The 24,377-nt window shown below is 36.9% G+C and overlaps 1 protein-coding gene across 1 annotated transcript; it reads right to left on the bottom strand.

The window, feature by feature from the left end:
• Positions 1 to 699: 699 nt before the first annotated feature.
• On the bottom strand, positions 700 to 24,175 carry LOC114656771 (uncharacterized). The gene is made up of 3 exons (XM_028808384.2): positions 23,912 to 24,175; positions 19,355 to 20,533; positions 700 to 1,600 (listed from the first exon to the last, which is right to left on the bottom strand). Exons 2-3 carry the CDS (start codon positions 20,507 to 20,509, stop codon positions 1,454 to 1,456), a joined length of 1,302 nt encoding a protein of 433 aa, XP_028664217.1. The 5' UTR covers positions 20,510 to 20,533; positions 23,912 to 24,175; the 3' UTR covers positions 700 to 1,453.
• Between the last annotated feature and the right edge of the window lie 202 nt (positions 24,176 to 24,377).

Raw genomic sequence — 24,377 nt, 5'->3', positions numbered from 1 at the left:
TACGGGATAAATCCCGTCCAGTATTGATTCAAAACGGGACGCGCAATTTCATTCTCAAACGCGGCACGATTCCGTATTTTAAAGGACTGGTGGCAACCCTACAGTGCCAGGTAACCACCCATACAATCAGATTTTGATTCAGACTAGGAATGCAATGAATGTAATTACCCCGATCTACATACAAGGCAAAAGTCTGTATGTGTATATATATATATGTGTGTGTGTGTGTGTGTGTATATATATATATATATATGTATATATGTGTGTGTATATATATGTGTATATATATATATGTGTGTGTGTGTGTGTATATATGTGTATATATATATGTTGATATGTGGATGTGTATATGTATATATATATATATATATATATATATATATATATATATATATATATATATATATATATATATATGTAGATATGTATATATATGTGTATATGTATATGTATATATATGTTTATATGTGTGTGTGTGTATTTTATATATATAAAACACAGCAACACTCATAACAATGACAACACAATTACATTGACAATCATGTCACGTTATTTTTAAAATTTTTCCTTTTTTTTTCATAACCTCTTTAACACACTACTTCTCCGCTGCGAAGCGCGGGTATTTTGCTAGTAATGTATAAACATGAAATCTGATTGGCTGTTCAGCAAAGCTCCAGAGTTCTACATCTAGACCCTTATGCATTCAGCTACCCAAGTATTAGATTAAATGGGTCTGAGAATGATATCTTGATAGAAATTATAATGGGTGTAAAATGTTGTAAGGTTAAAGAAGGCAAGCACTTAAATAGCTATTTTACAAAAGGAGAAAAATTCATGCAAAAAGTTAAGTTCTACACAATTTTCTTAGTAACAGATCTTCCTGTGAATCAGAGGTGTACTGTGAAATCTTGTTTTATTTACAGAATTAGCACCTTCCTATATACATTATATGTATTTTCATTAGAAATGGCATGTTACAACATTACAGAAATTTCCCAAATTTGTGCAAAAATAAAAATGAATATAATGAGAAAACAGTATAAATGTTCTAGATGGTTAACTGTGAAAAGATTTCAAGTTTCTTTTGTAAACTGAAAATTAATTTCAAAAAAGTGCACAAACCATTTATCTGTGTGAGCAAAACAAATCCTTTGTAGTTTTAAAGTAAATCCCTTGAAGATAGGGCATACTTCAGTTAAAGTTCCAAACAGGACTTGAAGGGGTTAAGTCACCACTTGCCTCTGAGGATCTTTCATATTTTCCTTTCCCATGCAAGAGACATTATTTAGCTTTTTTCAGTCTTGACCTCGCTGACTGTAAACCACAGAGCAGCTATAGCATAATAATCTATGTGCGGTCTGCAATGTGTCAGTGCTCTTGGAAACGCTTTGGTAACTCACCTGTTAGCAGCTGGTTAGGAGCACAATATTCAAAAATGATTTCCTGTTGTTATTTATTTCAAAGAAAGTGTACTGGAGGAGCATGAGAGGATGGAAAATGAATCCAGACTGGACATCAGGCTGCACTGTTGTGGTTCTTGGCTGAATTCTTCTCCTTTGTTTTTCAGCTTCTCTTCATTTTCTTTGCAAAGTTCCTGAAGCTCCACAAAAAATTAGGAAGATCTGTGTTAGGTCTTCATAAAAAAGCACCTTAACATATATAACTCTGTCTTTGTACTGTTTCTACTCAATCAATTGATTTGTCTTTATTTTTATAGCACTTATCACAGATCACACCACCACATTGAGATTAACTGGTGGAATTTCCTTTCTCAACATATTGGACATTTGTATGTGAGTGTGCATTTCAAGTTTATCTCTGAGGTGACAAATGTAACTTTAATCTTCAAGCATACTATAAGGGGACATATGAACTACACATTATTTTCTTACCTTTAGATTTCTTACTTATATAAAATCTGATTGATCTGTAAAAATATGGTTCAAATTTCTTTTCATCTTCTGACTTTCTCATATACAGTATCTAACATATTAGCAGCCATAGCACATGCACTTCAGAACAGGTCATCTACCTGAAGCTAAGCAAGTTCAGGCTGGGCCAGTACGTGGATGAGGGACCATCAAGAAAAGCTTGGGTTGCTGATGGAAGAGGTGTGGGCAAAGCCAGCAAGGGCTGCTTACCCTTTGTTCTGTGTATGGATCAAAATACCCCCGTACAGTGATGGGGACACTGTGCTGAAAAAATGGTACTGTCCTTCGAATGAGATGTAAAACTAAGGTCCTGTGGACATTAAAGATCCTTGGGAATCACTTTGATAAGAGTAGGGTATACCCTGATGTTCTGGCTAAATTGCTCACCACGGCCTTGTCATTCTGGCTCCTAATCATCCAATGTCTCTAACTTGCTAACTGTCTCTTACCTCTTCACTACCTAACATTTAATGTGAGGTAAGCGTACTTGGTGCAAAATTGCTGCCATTGCATCTTTCAGGTAGATATTGCACATTAGTGGTGGTTGAAGAGGCTCCCTACTCACTCTGTAAAGCAATCTGAGTACAAAGAAAAGAGCTATATAAATGTAAAGAATTATTATTATTATTATTATTATTGGAATTGTTATGTCGTACTTATTTATAGGAGATAATGACCCTGATTATCAAAAGTAAACTGGTTATGGTCTGCAGTGCAGTTTTACTTAAACTATTTATGTTGGATTTTGGTCGTTACTAACTTGTCATTATTAGCCCAATGTGTAGGTCAGCTACCTTAGTGAAATTCTATGTGAGGTAACCTTGTGATGTTGATTTGCTTGATGGGAGCTGACTCATAGTGTGTGAATAGTCTGCTTATTCAAGATAATTGTTGTGGCATAGTATGCCTGGGGGGTCTGGCTGAATGAAGAAAGTGCAGTTTAACTTTAGTTTAAACAAACAAACAAAAAAAAAAAAACAGCAGTATTTTCCTTTGTCACTGTGGATAAGCAGAGAAGCAGAGCAGGCGCGACACAAATGGGGAATGGGAAACTAAATAAGCATGTGCAGATTAGCTATCTAGGATGCCTCTCCTCATTAGTAGCTAAGTTTGCCCAGTGCCTGCATTATGGTATTTAAAATGGCAGCATGCTATTTCCTTATGTTCAAGATTTTGGATACACAAAGAAACTTTAGCTAACAGTTGTGCTGAAGTATTTTTGAGTCAAGACCTTTTGCATGGTATTTTCACATTTTTTTTTTGTTTCAGGTATTGGGCTTGGTAGTTACAGTTTTGTTTTGATCTTCCAATTTGTTTTCATCTCCTTGGGCCTCATGTATAAATGGTGCGTATGTACAAAAATGTTGCGTAAGTCCGTTTCCACACTCACATTGTGATGTATAAAACCTAAACTTGCCGTAAAGCCACGCACATTTTCACGCCAGCTAAATGCTTGGTGTACGCAAGTTCTCTGCTCGGTTTTGCAAACTGGCGGCACACAGCGTCAAAGCAGTGCTTTTGTTATAATGAGGTTTCCCTTTCTTTTTTAGATCCTCATCCCTGACGTGGCTTTATCAAATACACTGAAATTATCTGCATATTGTTTATTAGTTTAAGGCATCTGATTGTAATTAACCTGTAACAATATAATGGTCCACGGAATGGCCAAACTATTCCAAATACCATAGCTTCTTTAGCGTTGTTTCTGTCAATGCACCACTCAGAGTATTTATCCCACTGTATCTGAGTGTGGAATCACAGCTCTACAGCAGCTGATCGGAAAGAGAATTATCGGTATACAGCATCAAGCACACGCTGCCTCAGACATGCACACAGTCTATTGAACTAATCTCAAATGGCAAACGCTTCAGAGGCTTTCCTGTACGGACCTTGCAGTTCAGAAACAGTTTCATCCCAAGAACTATAAATGCACTCAATCAATCCATCAAGTGCTCCCGGTAGAACTGTTTGTACTTAGTAGTACAATCACCTCACTGTAAACTTGCGATACAGATATAATATTGCACAACCTGTGCCACTTTATAAAGAGCGTATTTACATATGATGATGATATCATTTTTAAGATGAAATGCAGCAAAATATGTTTATTACATTATACAGATAAAATGATAACATCATTTAAATAATCTATATTGTTAATAATTAAACATGTGAGGACACGGTGCCGCAGCGCTAGCGAGGAGCTGGCGCTCCGTTCATGGATTGCTCCTGCCTCGCGCTGTATTCTTGCTGGGGCTGGCGTGACAATAGATGGATAGATGGATGGAATAATTAAACATGTACTACAAAGATATTTCAATGTTCCTTAAAAGTTTTGAAGAATCTGCGTTCTAAGCTTACAGATGGCTTAACATCTATTACAGAGCTGATTGTGTGGCGAACAGTTACTTGGAGAAAGAAAACGAAGGACAGGAATTGGGGGTTAGTGTGTTTGAAAGAGACAGTACTGCTGCAGTAAATTATTTAATTAAAGGTCGCGAACGGCACAGCAAGCATCTTGTGGGAGGTAGGAACAATCTGTGGACAGGGCGCCAGCTTGACACTATCACTGCACCACTGTGTTCCCATGTTTAATAACATACTTTAACTCCTATCATCATGAAAATGATATCAAGTATACATCTCAGTATTTTAATTATTCAGAGAGCTGTAATATCACGAATGTAATGGATTCTGTGTTTTGTCGGAGGAAGAGAAAGTCAGTTTAAGAAGCACGTAGTGATTCACATACATGGAGTTACCCCACTTGATTGTACTGCAGATGAACTCCCCATAACTGATCATTTTCTTATTTCATTCAATGTTAAACTTGCACTTTCTAATACTAAGCTTTCCCGTCTCATGTCTTTCCGTAATATTAAGAATATTAACTTAGACTCTTTTTCCTCTAGTATTGATTCCCTTATGGGCATTCATAATTTATCCACTCCTGAAGAACTGGTCTCACACTATAACACTGGACTTAATGGTATTCTTAACTCTCTCGCTCCATTAAAAACTAGACCTGTTTCTTTCTCCTTTTCTGCTCCCTGGTTCACACCTGAACTTTGGCTTTTGAAAGCCAAAGGCATGCAACTTGAATGGTTGTATAAAAAAAGTGATGTACAAAAACCATATACTTTATTACAAGGACATATTGCCCAAACTAAATCTTACTATTATACTCACATTATTTCTTCCAATGAAGGCAACACCAAGTTTTCACTGCTTAATAATATCACACAACCCCCAGATTCTTTACCTTCTCACCTTTACTCAACTGATTTTTGCAATTCCCTTATGTCCTTTTTTAATGAAAATCTCTCGGTACGGATTCCTCCAGTACTTCATTTGAATTTCACACACCAACTCACTCATTTTCCTTTTTTCAGCTTCCTACTTTCTCAGAAATCTCAGATCTTGTCTGTAAGTCTAAGCCATCCACCTGTCAACTGGACTCCCTCCCTACAGTTCTGGTCAAAGCCTGCCTCCCCTCTCTGGTCCCTCTTATTTTTGCTATAATCCACTCTTCTCTCACTACTGGTACTGTTCCTTCATCTTTAAAACTGTTGCAATAACACCAATACTGAAAAAACCTGGAACCGATCTGACTAATTTCAGTCATTTTCGTCCTATTTCTAATCTACCCTTCATTTCCAAAATTCTTGAAAAAATAGTGACTATTCAACTTCATTCTCATTTATCTCAAAATAATCTGTATGAACAGTTCCAGTCTGGTTGTTGTCCCCTCCACAGTACAGAAATGGCACTTATAAAAATTACTAACAACCTCCTTATGGCAGCTGATTCTAGTTTAATTAATTACCATTCTCATCCTCCTTGATCTGAGTGTGGCATTGGACACTATTTGTCACACTACTCTTCTCAATAGATTATCTTTGATTGGCATTACCCACATTCCACTAGATTGGTTTAGATCCTACCTCTCAGACCGCACTCAGTTTTTTCAGCTTAAAACTTTCACATACCAACCTACCGCTGTTACTTCAGGTATGCCCTAGGGCTCTGTCCTGGGGCCCCTCCTTTTTATTATTTACCTCCTTCCCCTTGGAAATATCTTTCGTAAATATAACATTAGGTTCCACTGTTATACTGATGACACCCAGCTCTTTCTCACTAGCAGACCTACTGCTTCCTTTCCACCCTCCTCGTTTTTTGATTGCACAGCAGAAATCAAATCCTGGTTTTCTTCAAATTTTCTTAAATTAAATAGTGGCAAAACTGAGGTTCTTCTCATTGGTACAAAATCAACATTATCCAAAACTGATCATTTTTCATTTGTTATTGATAATTCCTCTGTCTCCCCTTCCCCACAGGTTAAAAGTCTGGGTGTCATCCTTGATAGTAGTTTATCCTTTCAGCCCCACATCAATAACATTTCCCGATATGCATATTTCCACCTGCGTAACATTAATCGTATTCGCCCCTCCCTCACTCCCCACACTACTGCTATCCTTGTTCATAGCCTTGTCACTTCTCGTCTGGATTATTGCAATTCCCTTTTCTTTGGTCTTTTTTGCAAATCTCTTTATAAGCTTCAACTGGTCCAAAATTCAGCTGCTAACATCATTATTAGAATCTCCTCTATTTACCATATCACTCCCGTTCTGCAGCAGCTTCACTGGCTTCCAGTTAAGTTCCGCATTCAATTCGAAATTCTTCTGTTAAATTTTAAGGCTATCCACAACCTTGCCCCTCCATATCTGTCTGATCTCCTCCATGTTGCCATTCCCTCCTGTACCCTTAGATCCTCTTCCTCCATCCACTTGACTGTCCCCTTCGTCCATTTTACCACTATGGGGAGCAGAGCATTCAGTTGCTCTGCTCCCCAGCTTTGGAACTCACTACCATCTTGGGCCAATACCAATACTTGGGCTTACTGAGCTTAGAAATATTGAATCATTTTCACTTTTCAAATCTAAACTTAAAACTCATTTGTTTAAGACTGCTTTTTCTCCTTGATTATAATTGTTCTGTCTGATTTTAATTTTTGTATTTTAGTTTTGTTTCTAATCTGTGTTTTATCTATTGTTCAGTGTCCTTGAGTGTTTAGAAAGGAGCCTACAAATAAATAAAATGTATTATTATAGAGCACATAGAAGAACATATACAAAACAAAGCATTTAACGAGCTATTTTAGTTATGATGGTATTTGAGAAACTAGTAAATTAAATGATTTTAAGATGAAGTTTATGATGTTCTACTTTAATAACAAAATAAACTACGTGACTAAAGTGGAAATTTCAAGATTAAAGTTGATATTTCGAGGTTTTTTCCCACTGTGTGCCTATTTTTTTTCTTTTCTCTGTACCCTAATAAGCTTTCATATGACACTCAGACGGTGGGCTACGACTTGCCTTTTAACGGTGACTTTGATATCTGACAGATTTATGCATCTGGATTTTTTTGTGCGTATGCACATTTCCGCTTTTGTCCGTACGCCATGTTTTAGTGTGAATTCTACACATGCTGTTATGCATGAGGCCCCTGGTCCTTCACAAACATATTCCTTCTGCCTTTTCCTTTTATTTTTCAGCAGAATAATGCTAACATTATTTAAACCAGCAGGATGTGTTTCTCTTTTAACTTTTACTAACTCTAATAATAAAATGGAGGAAGATGGCGTATTTAAAAAGAGGAGTCTCAAGAACAAGGGCATTGAGGTGATTGTACCGCCATCTTAAATAGTGGAGACGATGATGTCACAAAGCCCACCCATGTATGCTCATCTATCCTCTGGACCTACAACAAGTATTGTTACTGTTAATTCTGTTTTTTAAGAGTATTTTTTGAAAAATAATTTCTTTCTGTAGTTTAGATAGATAGATAGATAGATAGATAGATAGATAGATAGATAGATAGATAGATACTATCTAAACTACAGAAAGAAATTATTTTCAAAAAATACTCATAAAAAACAGAATTAAAATTTATCCATATTATTGATATGTTTTTTATACATTTTTTGTGACGTCCTTTAGTTGCCATTGTGAATTCACTTTCCTCTGAATTTCTCTTTTGTTGATAGTAACTTTGTCAATTCAGTAGAAAAGTTGGTTCCGTAGATGACTTGGGCTTACTTTTTTTTCTGATCCTTTTCTACATCTTTTTGGATTCTTTTTCTTCTCTTAAAGGTTTCTATACATGTAGAATTCAATTTTAGCATTTAAATTGTGATTTCAACATTATTTAGGGACATTATACTACATCACCATTATTGCTTATTACAAGTGTCACCAGGTTTGTTTCTGGTGGCTTTGGTTTTGCTACTAGGGATGACCAAGAGTGCATAGTATATGGCATCATCAGCGTGACAGTTTAAAGGTCAGTGCCATGCACTTCCTGACTATCTGAGATTGTGGTTAATAACAAACAAATTCTCTTCATTAGTGTGTGCTTTGCTTAAAAGAAAACTCCACTATCGATCCCTCTTCTTTGATTTTTCAAATAAAGATTTCTGGTTAGTGTTTTGTGTATTGATAGATTTTTAGTTTAGAAGTTTGTTCCGTCTTTTAACTACGTCTTTACAATTTCAGTTAGCTGCTTTCTCGAAAACAGCAGAACAGACATTTGATATTGTAATTTATAAAAACAAAACACACTCTCTTGTAAACTAATTAGTTATTTAGGAAAATATATTTAGGTAATGAGAAATTCTTTTGCTATGACTTTTGCCCTTTAATGTTTGGCTTGTCTGCCTGTTTTTTACCTCATTCTGTTTAGCTATTCTTTGTTTTATCCCACTTTGCCTTCCTCTCTTTGTCCTGCAATACAAAATTATTTTCTCTAGTCACAACAGTTACTATTAACAGGATGGTGGCATACATAAATTTGCACCACAAAATAGAAATGTGCTAATGTCTTTTTAATAATGAATAGAATATTGAATGTCCAGAAATACATAATTAATACATGAGGAAATGGCAAAAACAAAATGTACACAATAAACACTGAATTATGGATCCAGGTTTTTGTATTAAATTCAAAACATGAATGGTATGTTGTGAAAATATGCTTAGGGAAAATCTTCTTATTGTTAGGAACCATTTTTGCTATATATTCTTGACTTTGATTTTTTTGCTTCTCATTTTGGCTTAGTTGCTCACTATTTTACAATCTTGTAATTTCTTATCCTCATTGTAATTTTCTGACTACTATTTGTTTAAACCCTTTCAATGCCTCATCTCCGTGTGATTTTCTTACACAAAACAAAAACAAAAAATATGTCCAAATCGTTTGGATTACCAACAACCCATGCTGACTACAATAATAATCTGCAAGTTGATCTGAGACTGCAGTGACAAAGATGATCCGACGAGATGAACTGTACATGCTTAGAAGATTCATATTAATGTGAGTTTTCTGTGAGTTTATGATTATATTCATTTATTATCTGAACATGCACAGTCTAGTTACAGAGTTCTGAGGGGGCAGTTCTTGAGGCAACAGGCTTGAGCCAGAAGTTAGCCCAACATGCCATATCAGGGGATCACAAATGCACAAATCTCTACATCACATCACATTAGAGTTGCCATTTAACGTAAGTTTTGGATTTGGAAGGAAAAACTGGAAAGTGCAAGTTAAACCTGGGTCCATGATATTATGAGGCTACCAACTACAATTATCTGATTAACAAATTTACGTGTATTTGCTTGAGGCCTCTTCCTATAAATTATCTTGTCTAATAATAAGTATACTGAGTACAACCTTGGTTTGTAGGACGTCGATTTGCCCTTCTTTACACAAATATTGTGACACAGTTAGTTAGGTGTAACACGTGCTTTGCCTGAAACAGTTAGGCATTTTGTGTGAGGTGTTGTTTTGGTAGATACTTTACTTTTAGAGTGGCATGGTGGTGTAGAAGGAAGTACACTTGCCTCTTGACCTGGTCAAGTATGTGAGACAGTATACATCTGTCATCAAAGGTTCATTTGCAGCTCATAATTAGCTTGCTGTGAGTTAATATGCTGGTATTGGTATGTCAGTAGGGAGACTTGCATCTGAACTTGTTTGGACAGGAGACTTTGTAATGTTTATTCATTCCTGCTTTGGCAGGTTAAATCACTATGTTGTGTTGTGTATTTTTTGTTGATTGTCTCACTAATATGCATATTAGCTGGTTAAATTAATGTTTGTCATGCTCATTCCTTTATATTTTGCTGAAGTATAGATATATCTTTGACCTAGAGAAGTTAAAGAAAGTGTTTGTGTTGTGAAAACACAACAGAGAGACAGTCCCTTTTATTTGTTGATACATTGTTACTAAGTTAGAGAAAGGAGCCCATTGTGGTTTGCTTATTTAGGTTAAAAACTAATTCCATCAAGAAAACATTTGGGAGTGATGACAGAAGAAGCATTATGACTTTGATCCTAGCTGGGAAGACGAATGAGCTGCCAAAACTCCTTCCAATTTACACCCTAAAGAAATTTTTCAAATTCAAATGAGTGTTTCTTTTTTTCTGGAGAATTTTCTCTTACATTAGATGATCCAGCAGTTGACTAAGAGGCTGACAAAACACTTTTGCTATTTTTCAGATCAGAAGCAGTAGTGCTTTCCAGTGGAGAGGGCTGTTTTTATTTACTGCAAGCTAAACTTTTCCTGTGGGTATGCAATCCAGTTTGCTGTGTTGTACTTGTTTCTGGATTTAAAAATGTTGATTCAGCACCATCAGTGTGTCTTAGTAATTATTTTTATGGACTATATAGGAACTGGTTTATAATGTTATACAGTGGATTCAGAAAGTATTCAGACCCCTTTGCCTTCTGACCACTTTATTGTGTTATAGATTTTATTTTCAACTGATAAATGTCCCATTTTCGCTCATCAATCTACACTCAGTAACCAATAATGAAAAAGTGGAAACACCCACGTATCCGAAGAGCGACCCTACAAAGACCTCAGGCAGACGGTGGCATGGCTTTACCTAATTTTCAGTTTTATTACTGGGCAGCAAACATACAAGCCATAAAAACCTGGACACAAATAAATGCACATACACAGGCTTGGTCTGCAATAGAATTAAAATCCTGTAGTACTTCTTTATATTCCCTGCTCTGCTCTCCAATAAATGAAAGTTATCGCAAATATACTAATAACCCAATTGTGCTTTACTCACTCAGAATATGGAACCAAATTAGGAAGCATTTTAAGATGGAAAATCTTTTATCAGTGGCACCTCTGCAAGGGAACCACCTCTTTCAACCTTCGCAAGTATATCCAGTTTTTAATACCTGGAAAAGTTTTAGGATTAAAATGCTCAGAGATCTTTATATAGACAACATATTTACATCTTTTGAACAATTACGTTCAAAATTTAACCTCCCAGCTACACATTTCTTTTACTATCTTCAAATTAGAAATTTTGTTAAACAGAAATTGCCCGATTTCCCCCACCTTGCACCCTCCACAATGCTGGAAAAAATACTGCTCAATTCTGAGGAAACAAACACTATTTCCGCAATATATAAAATCTTATTAGAGTCCCTACCTTTCAAAGATCCAAGAGGACATTGGGAAGAAGATCTCTTAATCAATATTTCAGAAAAGGAGTGGAAGGTAGCAAAGCAGAGAATTCACTCGAGTTCTATATGCGCAAAGCATAGAATTATTCAACTAAAAATTATATATCGAGCTCATCTGTCTCACTTAAAACTGTCCAAAATGTTTCCAGGCCAGGATCCAACCTGCGAGCGCTGCAACCAAGCTCCTGCCTCACTGGGTCACATGTTCTGGGCCTGCACCAAACTAACATCATTTTGGACAAAAATTTTTAAGTGCCTCTCAGACAGCCTTAGTATCACAATCCCTCCTAACCCACTAACAGCTGTGTTTGGTGTCCTTCCAGATGGACTTGAATTGGAGAAGGACAAACAAACGGTGATTGCATTCACTACACTCTTGGCACGCAGACTTATTTTGTTAAATTGGAAGAATCCTAATTCTCCTCTTATAAGTCAGTGGGAAACTGATGTTTTATATTATCTGAAATTGGAAAAAATCAAATTTTCAGTTAGAGGATCTGTACAAAATTTTTTCAAAACTTGGCAGGATTTAATCAATATTATTTTAGAATAAGAGAATTAACTATTATTGCATTTAACTCCCTTCTCCATCTCTTATTTATATAGATATTTACTTCTCCCCTTCTTTTGTCTAATGTTGCCTTATTAAAAAGCTTAAAGAAATTTTCCTTTAGCTAAGCTCTCCTTCTCAGGGATGGGGTTTGATTTGTTTTCAAATTTGTTGGGTTATAAATTGATCTGTTTGTATGGAATGATTACAATGAAAATTAATAAAATAAAAATATAAAAAAATATATAAAAAAAAAAAAAAAAAAAAAAAAGTGGAAACATTTTCAGAAATTTTGTAAATGTTTTAAAAAACAAAAACTGACATCTCTCATTTAAGTATTTAGAGCCTTTGCTGTGGCACTCCAAATTGTGGTCAGGTGCATCCTGTTCGCTTTAATTCCCCTTGAGATGGGTCTAGAATTTGATTGGAGTTCACTTCTGGTAAACTGAAATGATTGGATATCATAAGAAATGCACACACCTGTGTATATAATATCCTACAATTCACAAAAAGTATGTCTGGACACAAACCAAGCCATGAAGTCCAAGGAACTCTCTATAGACATCCTTAATAAAAATTTGGTGAGGAATAGATCAGGGTCAAGAGGATAAAACCATTTCTAAAGCTTTGAGTGCTCTCATGAACATAGTGCGCCTCAGTAGTTGCAAAACTGAAGAAGTTTACAACCCCTGGGACTCTTCCTACAGTTGATTGTTTGGCTAAAGTGAGTAACTGGTCACTCTAACAGAGCTTTAGAGGTCTTCTGCTGAGATAGGAGAATCCTTTTCAAGGATGGCCATCTCAGATGTGTTACTTCAATCAGACGGAAGCCACTCATAAATTAAAGTAATATGTACAGCTTATTTGGTGTTTGCCAAACGGCATTTAAAGGACTCTGAGTATAAGGAAAAAAATTATCTGGTCTGATGAGACAAGAATTGAACATTTAAGCAGGGCTACAATTACTATATCTGGTGAAAACCAGGGCCTGCTCTTCAGCTGCCTAATATCATACCTATGGAAGAAAGGGTGAATACAGCCAAATGCAGAGAATTCCTTGAAGAAACCTCACTCTAGAGTGCATGCAACCGCAGACTGGAGGGACAGTTCACCTTTCAGCTTGACAATAACCTGAAGCATACTGCCCAGACCATACTAGAGTGGCTTTGATACCAGCCCAGACTTAAGAACATCATTCTCATCCAATTGAACAGTGTTTGAGAGAATCTTCTAGGAGGAATCTGAGAAACTACCCAAATCCAGGTGTGCAAATCTTGTAGAGACTTACCCAAGAAGACTCAAAGCTGTAAGTGCTGCCAAAAGAGCTTCTACAAAGTATTAAATTAATGGTCTGAATACTTACAGTATATGAATGAGAGTTTTCACTTTTTTGTATATAAATTTGCGAACCTTTATGAAAGAAGCTTTTCGCTTTGTCATTATTGATTATTGAGTGCACAGGTAGATTGATGGGCAAAAAATGGCACATGTACCCAATTACAATTAAAACGAATTCACGTTAAAGTGGGCAGAATGTGAAGTTTTTTTTTAATACTTTTTGAATCCACTGTACATGTAATTATGTATTACCAACAGCTACAAACCAAAATGTCAAAACTTTTGTTTAAAACTGGGTAGTGTTTGATACTCATTTTTCCTAATTTATTCTTTCCTTTGATATAAAGATCTGGGGCCTCGTATAAAAATGTTGCATATGCCCGTTTCCACGCACACTTCAAGATGTATAAAAACTAAACTTGCCATAAAGCCACACACATTTTCAGTCCCCCAACCTTGTGTACGCAGTTTTCTGCTTGGTTTTGCAAACTGGTGGCACCCAGCATCAAAGCATTGTTACTGTTTCTGTGGTCTGCTTTTCTTTTTTAGATTCACATCTATGATGTGGATTTTATCAAATACACTGAAATTAATTGTATGTCACTTACAAATGTAATTAATTTGATTGTAATCATTCTGTAACAATATAATGGTGCACCGAATGGCCAAACTATTCTAACTAACTACCATAGCTGCTTTAGCATTGTTAGAAGACATCGCAAATCGAGGAATTAGAAGAGAGCGCATTTTTAGAGATGATGATGACTGGCTTCTAAGTCGATTTTGATTTCTAAGAGTTATCCTCTTGATGCTGTGTGCTGAACTGGCTCCGGGTTTACAAAGGCAGTCTTTGAGGAATTGGGCTCTGCCTGCTCCTTTGTAAGTTCTGTCCACTCTCTGTTTTTTAGCCACAGGAGCTTTTCAGCTTGAATTGGCTGACTGATTGGGTATTTCTCAGTCATCACTTTGTCACGCCATGCCAGCTGTATAGGATGGTATTATTCGCTTACACTCCGGTTGAGCTGGCAAACATGAAAGCACAATTCACAGCAACGTCAGGTTTTCCAAATGTAACTGGAGTGGTCAACTGCACACACATTGCTATTGTAACACTGCTGGACAAGTTACATCAGCCAGGGATGAATCACCAAAAGAATGAGCTGGCATTACATCATATATAGCTGGAGAGCCTATAAAAATGGCAGCTCCGCACAGTCGCAGGTGCTTTTTCCTACTAGTGAGGTAAAAGGAAAGCAGGCCTTTTAAGGATAGCAAGTTGCTGGAAAAGAGCCATGTAAAGATAAGAACTGATCCGTTGTGGCATTTGGCACCAGCGCTACACTATAAAGGTGCCATCAAGGAATGAATCTGGTTATGTAATTAGAAAGCATTTCCATGTTATTAATGTGCTGCTCTATGGTCCACAAAAAGTTTGTTGCATTGTGCATCATACAGCATTACAACTTCGTTTGAATGTAATTAGCAGAATGTAAAAACAAATCAGATGCAGCATTTATTTTTTAGCCAATTCATTTAACATGTGATCAATATCACATACTATAACCCTTAATTTCCTAAGTTAATTGGCCACATTGGCTATTACAGCAACCACTATTGCATTTTATGACTCCAGAACAACACCTGTCAACACACAGCCAGAAGGTCGCCTGGCGGTTTCTGTGGCAGAGGTGTGTGAGCAGAAGCACCATCACCGCATGGATTAGCGTCCTCAGCACAGGGGTCAACTTTTGTAATATTGTCTGAAACAGAATAAACAGACGGTGAGATGTGACTCTCTTTTCATTTCAGCTTTGATATCTGACCATTTCTTTTTTATTTTGGGCACTATGCGACTTTCTGAACTTGCACCTTCAAGTGTCTCTGCCACACTGTATCACTCCATCAATTTTCTTTTGTTGTTTATACCACGGTTGCGCAGTGGGTAGCGCTGCTGCCTCGCAGTTAGGAGACCTGGGTTCGCTTCCCGGGTCCTCCCTGCGTGGTGTTTGCATGTTCTCCCTGTGTCTGCATGGGTTTCCTTCCACATTCCAAAGACATGCAGGTTAGGTGCATTGGTGATTCTAAATTGTCCCTAGTGTATGCTTGGTGTATGTGTGTGTGCCCTGCGTTCGCTGGCGCCCTGCCTGGGGTTTGCTTCCTGCCTTGTGCCCTGTGTTGGCTGGGATCTACTTTCACTTTAAGGAGATGTATAGGATGAATTCATTTTTAACCTAATTTGTCAAATTCTTCAATTTGTTGCAATTTTATGTTTTTAGAAATAGTTTAATAATTTTTAAAATTTGTGTACCTATTCTACCTTAACTTCTATGTAACTTTAAATGTCTTGAATATGTTTTAAGGTTTTTAAGGCAAAAATGGAAATAAAAAGAGGATTTTATCTAAGTTTTTCTTGAAATGTAATCAAATAATAAAGCTTGCTGAAGTTTATTGTATGCCATAAAGAAAGTAGATTATAAAAAAAGCAGTGAATTCCCTGCTCTGGTGTAATTTTGTTTCCTTTTGTTTCAGTGCAGGATCTCAGTCTGTCCTAACAGTGAGAGGTTCAAGGTAGGAAAAAGCACTGAAGTGACTGCCTTTTTTACAGAGGAGGGGGTTTTCAGTCCTGTTTAGGTGGGCTATTAGAGAAAGTTGATTGATTAGTCTGTGAGAAATATACACACATTAGAGAATGTTGTGAAAAATGAATAATGATGAAATAGGCACACTTCAAGCTAATAAAATACAGGCTTTGATTTTCTGACTGGGAGAAAAGTTCCAGGCCAACCAAGGGTGCAAACAGCTATCCTTGCAAAAACCCCAGACTCACAGTTAATGGTTGACTTAATTCTTTATTTATTACATACCCCTTGGGGTCAGAGCACAGGGTTAGCCATTGTACAGCACCTGTGGAGCAATTGAAAGATAAGGGCCTTGCTCAAGGGCCCAGTAGAGTAGCATCTCTTTTGGCAGTGACAGGGATTCGAACCGGCAACCTTCGGGATGCCAGAGCAGATCCTTGGCCTCAGAGCCACCACTCCGCCTCAAATGTAGAGAAGCAGCTTTAATTCCCAGAGTCCATCACTGCGACCATGCTCAGGCCAAACATATTGCTGATGTCTGAGGCAGCAAGACAGGCAGTACCCTAGGAAGATGAGATGGAGGAAGCTACCAAGAGGAAGCAAGCCAAGTATGCAGACCTGGAGGAGGAGTGCTGTAGGCAAAGGTGGAAGGTATGCTGTTTGCCCATAGAACCCTAACCCTAACCCTAATGATTTGGATTTACAGAATGCAATGCATGGTACTGACAAGAGCCAGTAATGCATATTCCATCACTGACAAATGACTTAGTGAACTAGAATTATTTCTCTTCTTAGAGCCCTGAAACTTGTTTGATAAAATTATATTATTGCTTTTTTTTTCAATTGGCAATGAAAGATATTGGCAGTACAGATAATTCTGAAATTGGTGTTGCTGCCTCACAGAATGGAGATTTATTTTTGCAACTCTAAGGTGAAATCCATGCCTATGAAGACATATCTTTAAATTTTATTCTGTTATGGGGCATGTGCTGTAGTTCTGTAATATGTAGCAGCAGGATCTGCATTCCACAAACAATGCCAGGAAAGTAATTAAATAGTTTGTTTTATTACTGTAGACAATCCGGTGTAATTTGCAATATTGTGGATGCAGATCAGCTCGATTTCTGCACAGCATGCAAAGGAGAGAATGTCAAGTATATTTTTGAACTATGACTGCTCCTCAGAAATGTCTGAAAGGAAGAATGCTAACTTCGCAAGTTGGGAGTCAAACTGGCATCTGAGCACCACATGATGAAAATTCTACATCATATTTTCAAAATTTTTTTGTGCCTTTGCAGATCTAATAGAGGCATGCTCTGCCATATTTGTTTGTTTAATACTCATGCTTGAGCCTGCATAGATAATTTTTTATGTTGTCACAAATCAAAGCAGCATAATCAAAGTTATGGCAGCAATATGCAATAAAGTCTAACATTCTTTCCTGCTGATTGTGTGGTGTTGCTAGGTGAATTCAGCCAATTGCAGTAATTCAGAAGAAACAGCTGAGGGGCATTCTTTTTGTTATGCTTAATCATTAAGATAGTGGTGGGAGAAATGTAAATGCATTGAAAAGATTAAAACATTACATTTTCAGACCTCTGTAGCCCAGTTAAAGCTGGGGTTCCTGACCCCAGGGTGCCGGCAGCCCCATGGGGTATGAAATGGCATTTCAGGGGGTGCATCAAAGAGGAATTGAGTGAGGTGCGTTGTCTGATTTTATCATGGTGCAGTTAGTGTCTTGTAGTGTGCTGTCATTTGTAGGTCATTTATTACTTAGTGCTCCTATTCTATGATATAAAAGGAATCAAGCATTGTGCACACAATTGTCACCTCTAAATGAGCCGAAGAAACGCTAGTTCTTGTGGTTCCCATGCTGCAGGCGAAGCGTTCGTAAAGATGAAAAACTTTTTTTAAGAGAATGGAATTTGGACCATGCAATGATCCTTAGAGAAGGGTGAGGTCTAGTATTGATTCTTTGCAAGCCCTGATCATGAAACATCACTGATTTTGAGGTATGATTGACAATTTTTCTCAAGGGCAATGACAAGGGGGACTGAATTGGATGCACTACCTGCTGCTTACACTAAGTAGCACTGCACATATGTTTCTGAAGTGTAGTGCAGGTGTTACTGGGTGGACAAAGCTCATTGACTGTGTTTCAATGCTTAGTGCACCTCAGCAGCCATTCCTTCATTTGCTTGAACATTCCGGTTGTTTTTGCAACTTCTCTCATCGAGATAAGAATCATAGTTCTCTTGCAGGAGCGATATATTCAAACTAATCCGAGACAGAGGCTGCGGGCAAAGGGGAGAGGGGAGCATGACATCAGGAGTGGGGAGCTGGGCAGGGCCCTCCTCACTGTCCTGTTTCACTACTACACGGGCGAAGCTGCAGGGGACGGCTAGTCAAGAATATACTAAAGATTGTGAGAATGATGACACCATTAATCTTTCCATTTCGATATCATGTAGGCAAGCATGTTAATAATAAAACCATGCAGTCAATATGGAAAGCCTAACCCCATTTACCCTGGTGCAACTGACCTGCTCACAATGCCTATAATTACACCACTGAAGCCAACCAGAATCGTGTATGTTATAGCATTGGTTAAATTATATATTTTTTTCTTATTATTTTTCAATTATAGAAATGTTACATGCATGCAGGAGTTATAATCCAATGGTTTATTTTTCAAGAACAAAGCCTTCAATATGCAGACTAATGTGAAAATAATTTTTACCAATTGTAGAATTGATTGGGTTTCAGCAGTATAGCTGAAGCAAAGATGGCAGATCATACACATACTCTACCTACAGTACATATTCAATCACGTAACTCTCATGTCCTGTAAACATTCCCTGGAGTTAAAAATGTCATGATCTGTTTCCATTTTAATTGTTTGTATTTAAGCTGTTATTCTGAGGATTTCCAAGGTCAATGAATTCAGAGGTTGCATTGTTTAGATGCATTTTTATGAACATTTCTTTTTTAATTCTTTCTTCCATGTTGTATAAATGGCACAATTTTTGCTGTGCAAGTGCAATGTTGTTGCTAGGCTTAATGATCGGAGGTGCACGTCATGTGACATCATCGCCACAACGAGATAAAGGTCAGCATCGTGCATTCCCAAATTATCTCAGTATACAGATTTCTTCTAAGAACTCTGCATGTTCTGGCTTATACTATTACTTTGATCTCTTGGTTTTGGTTTTCTGAATTTGATTCTTGTCTTTTGTTTTGACTAATAAACATGAATTTTTTTTCTAACTATCAAACCTTGTTAGATCCATTTTCACCAAGATTTTTGCTTCAGGTTTTGGGCTCTGTTTAAAATACTCATTTTGTTACTTACTGTTAAGCCTTCATCCATCTGTGCAGCCATTGCATGCAACTATTTCTCATTGACTACTTACCATATCAATATAGCGGATAAATGTTGGTTGCATTTCAAGTTCCAGTATCCAGTCTCTCTTCAAGAGCCGCTGATGATATTCCTCAAGTCTGACATTTTTTTCTAGAATATGAGCCTCCAAAGTAGCCTTGCTGTACTTTTCGTTAAGAAGTTTCATTTTGCTCCCATCTTTTACTTCCATTTCTGCTTTGTGTTGTAGAAGGTCCATCTCATTTTTCTTCTTCTCTAGTAAATGTTGCAAGTTCTGGCTGTTCAGCAAACTTTCTCTCATCTTCTTTTCTAGTATCTTTATTCTTTTATCCCGCCACATTAATGCAAGCAAATTAAATCTAGCATCTCTAAGTTTGTTCTTGATCTCCTCTGCTGTTTCGATTTGGGTTTTATTGTTGGTCCTTTTGGGAAGTCGGAGTGCAGTCTGAATGCTTTTAAACTGGTGTGATTTCTGTTTCATTTTTCTGTTATCTGTGTCAAGTTTTACTTGCCAGTGAGAAGCTGAGGAGTATTTTCTTTGATGGAGATGTATCCAGTGAGAAGCTAGATTTGCGGCCAAGAAGCACTTGTAGAACAGATCTGACACCAACCATAGAATTGTATCAATTGGTTTATTTTCTTTTATGTGTTTGGGAGCACTCTGAATATTAAGATATTCCTCCTTGATTTTGCCAGTTGTCAGAAGAGCTGTCCATTTACGCCGAAGACTGAAGAGATCATTGGCCACTTTGGCTATGGAATCATGTTTTAAATTTTCTGACAAAGTGAATGAACTGAACTGTTGAGAATAGGGGGAATGATGCTGTGTTTCCAGTGCTTCCTCTTCATCATTCACATAAATGTTCTCACACAGGGGAATCACTACTTTTTCATCAAATATTTCCTTTAATGATCTCAGGTGATCTAAATATGTAAAAAACCAGGAGATATAGCTCTGAATGTTTGCTTTGCCCTCAAATTGAATTTGAACTGCTTGTTCCCTGAAATTAGACACCTCTGCAAGATGTCGGAGAGCATCTAAACTTTCAATTTTTTGATGGTTATTCTCAGTCAGTGAAATCAGTACAGTATGCAGAGTGTCCAAGTCAAAATTGTCCTTACATTGCTGCACATGTTGCTTAAACGCAGTGACTTCTGTCTGAAGAGCAGAGTACAGCTGGTCCATGATGATGCACACCACAAGAAATATCTAAATTAGGAAACAATTATTAGTACAAATAATTTTTTTCAGAAAAAAAAACTAAACAAACTTCAAAATATTAAATAATTGTAAAGTATGAATTTGATCAAGTGTGAATGTAAGAAGTAAACCCCAAAGCAACCAGTTAAACAAACAAGTAGCCTTTAATTGCTTGAGAAAGTAGTTGCTTATATTTAATAATAAATAATAATAATTCTTTACATTTGTATGGTGCTTTTCTTACTGCTCAAACCAAACGGGGAACCACTTCAACCACCACCAATGTGTAGTCCCACATGGATGATGTGACGGCAGGCATTATCGCACCAGTTTGCTCACCACACATTAGGTGTTAGGCAGTGAAGGGTGAGAGAAATAGCCAGTTAGAGAAGGTGAATGATAAGGGGGCCAGAATTGCCGTGACCATGATGGGCAGTTTAACCAGGGCATCAGGATACACTCTACTTTTTACAAATAATGCCCAGTGGTCTTTTGTGACCACAATGAGTCAGGGCCTCAATTTTACATTTCATCTGAAGGACGGTGCCATTTTTGCAGCAAAGTGTCCCTGTCACTGCACTGGGGCATCGGGATCAACACACAGACAACAGAGTAAGTGCCCCTTGTTGGCCTCTCCATCATCTTTTCCAGCAGCAACTCAAGCTTTTCCTAAATGGCCTTCCATCCAAGAACTGGCAGGGCCCAAATGTGGTTAACTTCAGGTGGATGACCTGTTCTGAAGGATAGGTGGTATGGCTGCTGGATATTTCCTGCAAGCCATTACACTTCAAAAGTAGCATCTTCAGATGCATTTCAATATGCACTTTACAGACACATCATCGTGTTATTGTTAAAGTTTCTTATGTACCAACCACTTGTTTTTGATGATACATCTATAATTTCAATCTGGTTGTTACATTACATGGTTGGAAAATCCTTGAAAGGACTTGGGGCATGAAAAGAACGAACACCAAATTAGTATAATGTGTTATACACTTTTTATAGTATTAGATGGCTTGTAAAGAAGCTTGTAGCTGAGATTATAATGAAAGGATATGAAAAGAGGTAGATTATACTATAATAGTATACGATATGTAAGCCTTTAATGGTGCAGTAACACCTCCAGCCTTACAGATAACAGAGATGCTAGCAGACTGCAGAAGTTCTTGTTGGCTAAAAAGGCTCAGTCATTTGAATGCTCAATTTAAACTGACATTCTGACCGAGAGTTCCATGGCTAAGTTCATGCTGTGGTGTGAGACTAGAAGGGTACTAAAGAAGAACATGATTTTTGTAACAAAAGTGTCAAAGTTACACCAAGTAAGTATATGGAGAGTATGATGCTGCTTACTACTCCTGAGCAGAACCAGATAAAGCTTGCTTCATGGTTTGCTTCCATGACATTTTTCACAGCCAAGAACATTTGTGCAATTTATGTTGTAACTGTGGCCTGGGAATGCCTCAGATTGTGTGTGATGATATTATCATTACTGACTGGTTTTATACGGCAGATGACAAGTCCATCCTCGGAACTTTATCACTGTTCACAGTTGTTACACACTTGTTTTACCTCTTTTCATGCAAAATGGAGTAACAAGACAAACTGCAAAAAAATGAATGACTATTGCCTGCAACTTTGAAACATTTCTTATCAAGGAATATCAAGGAAGGTGGCAGCAAAAGGAATTCTGTATAATGTAAAATAGTTCTAAAACTAAATACTTATGTAATCTATTCTTTTTTACTTTCTGCTATACGAAATTTAGGGAAAATATTGGAATCGTCCAAAAATTCGATTTTGAGATTTTGATGAATCTCAACGTTTTAAAACTTCCCTGAGTCCGAAAATACCATTTTTGGAATTATGTCTGTGTGTCTCTGTGTGTGTGTGTGTGTAAACATGAGAACTTGAGTAAACTTTCATTCAGGTCAATCAAATTTTGCATTTTGCATTATTAGATAGAAAATGTAGATTTCTACCAACTTTTGAGCTACTGTATTTCCACTCACTGGAAGTGGTACTTTACCTAAAACATTTCCCCAAAAATATAAAAAAATTAATAATTTCACATCATATTATGGTAAAGCACCACATTCTAAGCATTTTTTTGTCTCTTTGCATTTTTTCAAAAAACGACCGGTGTTCAAGATAATCGCCATTTTCCATTTGACATTCAACTGGTAATACATACATATTTCAGAACATTTTTGCTTTACATAAACAAAATTTTGTGTACAAATATTACATTACATACATTACTAAAGTCTTTTGCAATTTTTGATCCACTTCCACTTACTGAAAGTGGTAATTTGCCTAAATTCTTCGCCAAAATAAAATTGTCATGGCAAATTATTTAATCATGCAGCTGCAGAATCCAATTTATTCAACTTTACTTTTATAATAATTGCTCAATATATTATTCATTTGATTTGATTTGTTGTTGATGGTTCTTTAATGTACATAATATAAAAATATAATCACTGTCGTGTGGTTTACTCCTCAAATATCCATTCCCATATCTGAGTATATGAGAAAGTCTAGGGGAGACAACTCGCGATTTTTTGTTTTAAATTTGTAATTATTTTAGATAACCTTGCAGAAATCTGTTTTTACTTTGGCAATAAAGAACCTTTTTCTATTAATCAGTGTTGAAAACAACCTAATTAATTCCACTGTAACTAATATGCCTTCTGTGATTTGTAATGCATTTAATAGTTGCTTTAATGGTTATAGATGAAAAGAAATAAAGCTTTCTGAGCACTTTAAAATTTGGCTGGTTTGACTACTCAACATTAATGAGTCAACTACAACAATTGCATTAAGAAAATATGGTAAGGGTCAGCTAACTGTTTGCACTGCGTGCTCTAAAGGTGTAGCGACCCCTTGGAATGATCTTTTACCACCTTAGCTTTCTGGAACAATCATTTCTAGGGATCAGGAATCTGTGAGGTGCACTGAATAAGGATATATTATAAATTTGAGTGTGTCGGTATAGATATAACAACCAAGAAGTGAGTAGAGTACTGGAAGTGAGACAAAAATTTTCGGCAGCCATTTGAAGAGACGCTGATAAATAGAGATAAAGAGACTGAGTGACACTTCCACCTACAGATGAGATGGGACCCTAAGAGTGATTTCTCATTTCAAGGCATTCCCCTTGGCCCTAACCATTGGTTTGAGGAGCAGTGTGATTTTTAATGAAACAACAAATTTTGCCATTCAACTGAGTCACTTAACCACCAGTTCTGTGTGGTATCTCCCTATCAGTGCTCATTACAATAATAATTCTTACATAAAGAAGAAATGTGAAAAAGTCATATTGCCTTTTGCATTATGTTTCCTGTAATAATTTAAAACTGGCACAAAGAAAGTATTGTGAAAGCTTACCTGATTAAATGACGTGTTTGACACTTCCTTAGGATTTCTTCTGTTACTGTATGGTGATGGTCAGGTTATCATTCCTTTTTCTGTAGTCTGTAAATGAGGTGTCACATCTTGAAGCAAAATTAACTTCTTAATTTTGGCCATTCATTCATTTTCCAGTCCTCTTCAGTACGTGAATATTGAGTTTCAATTGTTTCAAAGCTTATGATTATAATGTACATTTTTATGCAAACTAAGCAGGTTTTAAACATGCCATTCCTAGACACGGTGTCATTCCAGTACTATTCATTAATTTACTTGCGTACTGAGCTTTGACCCACATGTAGGTGTCAAAGGAAAGCAAACATTCAGACGTAGCAAGTTTGGACATGCAGTCCCTAAGCAATGAAGCTTTATGTCATTGGAAGTGTTCACCTTCTCAAGAGCAGACTTGTCACTCTGATACAAAAGTAAATCTCGCTGACTCCAG

The sequence above is a fragment of the Erpetoichthys calabaricus genome, chromosome 8 (assembly GCF_900747795.2).
Source record: "Erpetoichthys calabaricus chromosome 8, fErpCal1.3, whole genome shotgun sequence".
Classification (NCBI taxonomy): domain Eukaryota; kingdom Metazoa; phylum Chordata; class Cladistia; order Polypteriformes; family Polypteridae; genus Erpetoichthys; species Erpetoichthys calabaricus.
Note: the sequence above shows the minus strand (reverse complement) of the source record. Positions and strands in the feature narration are given on the sequence as shown.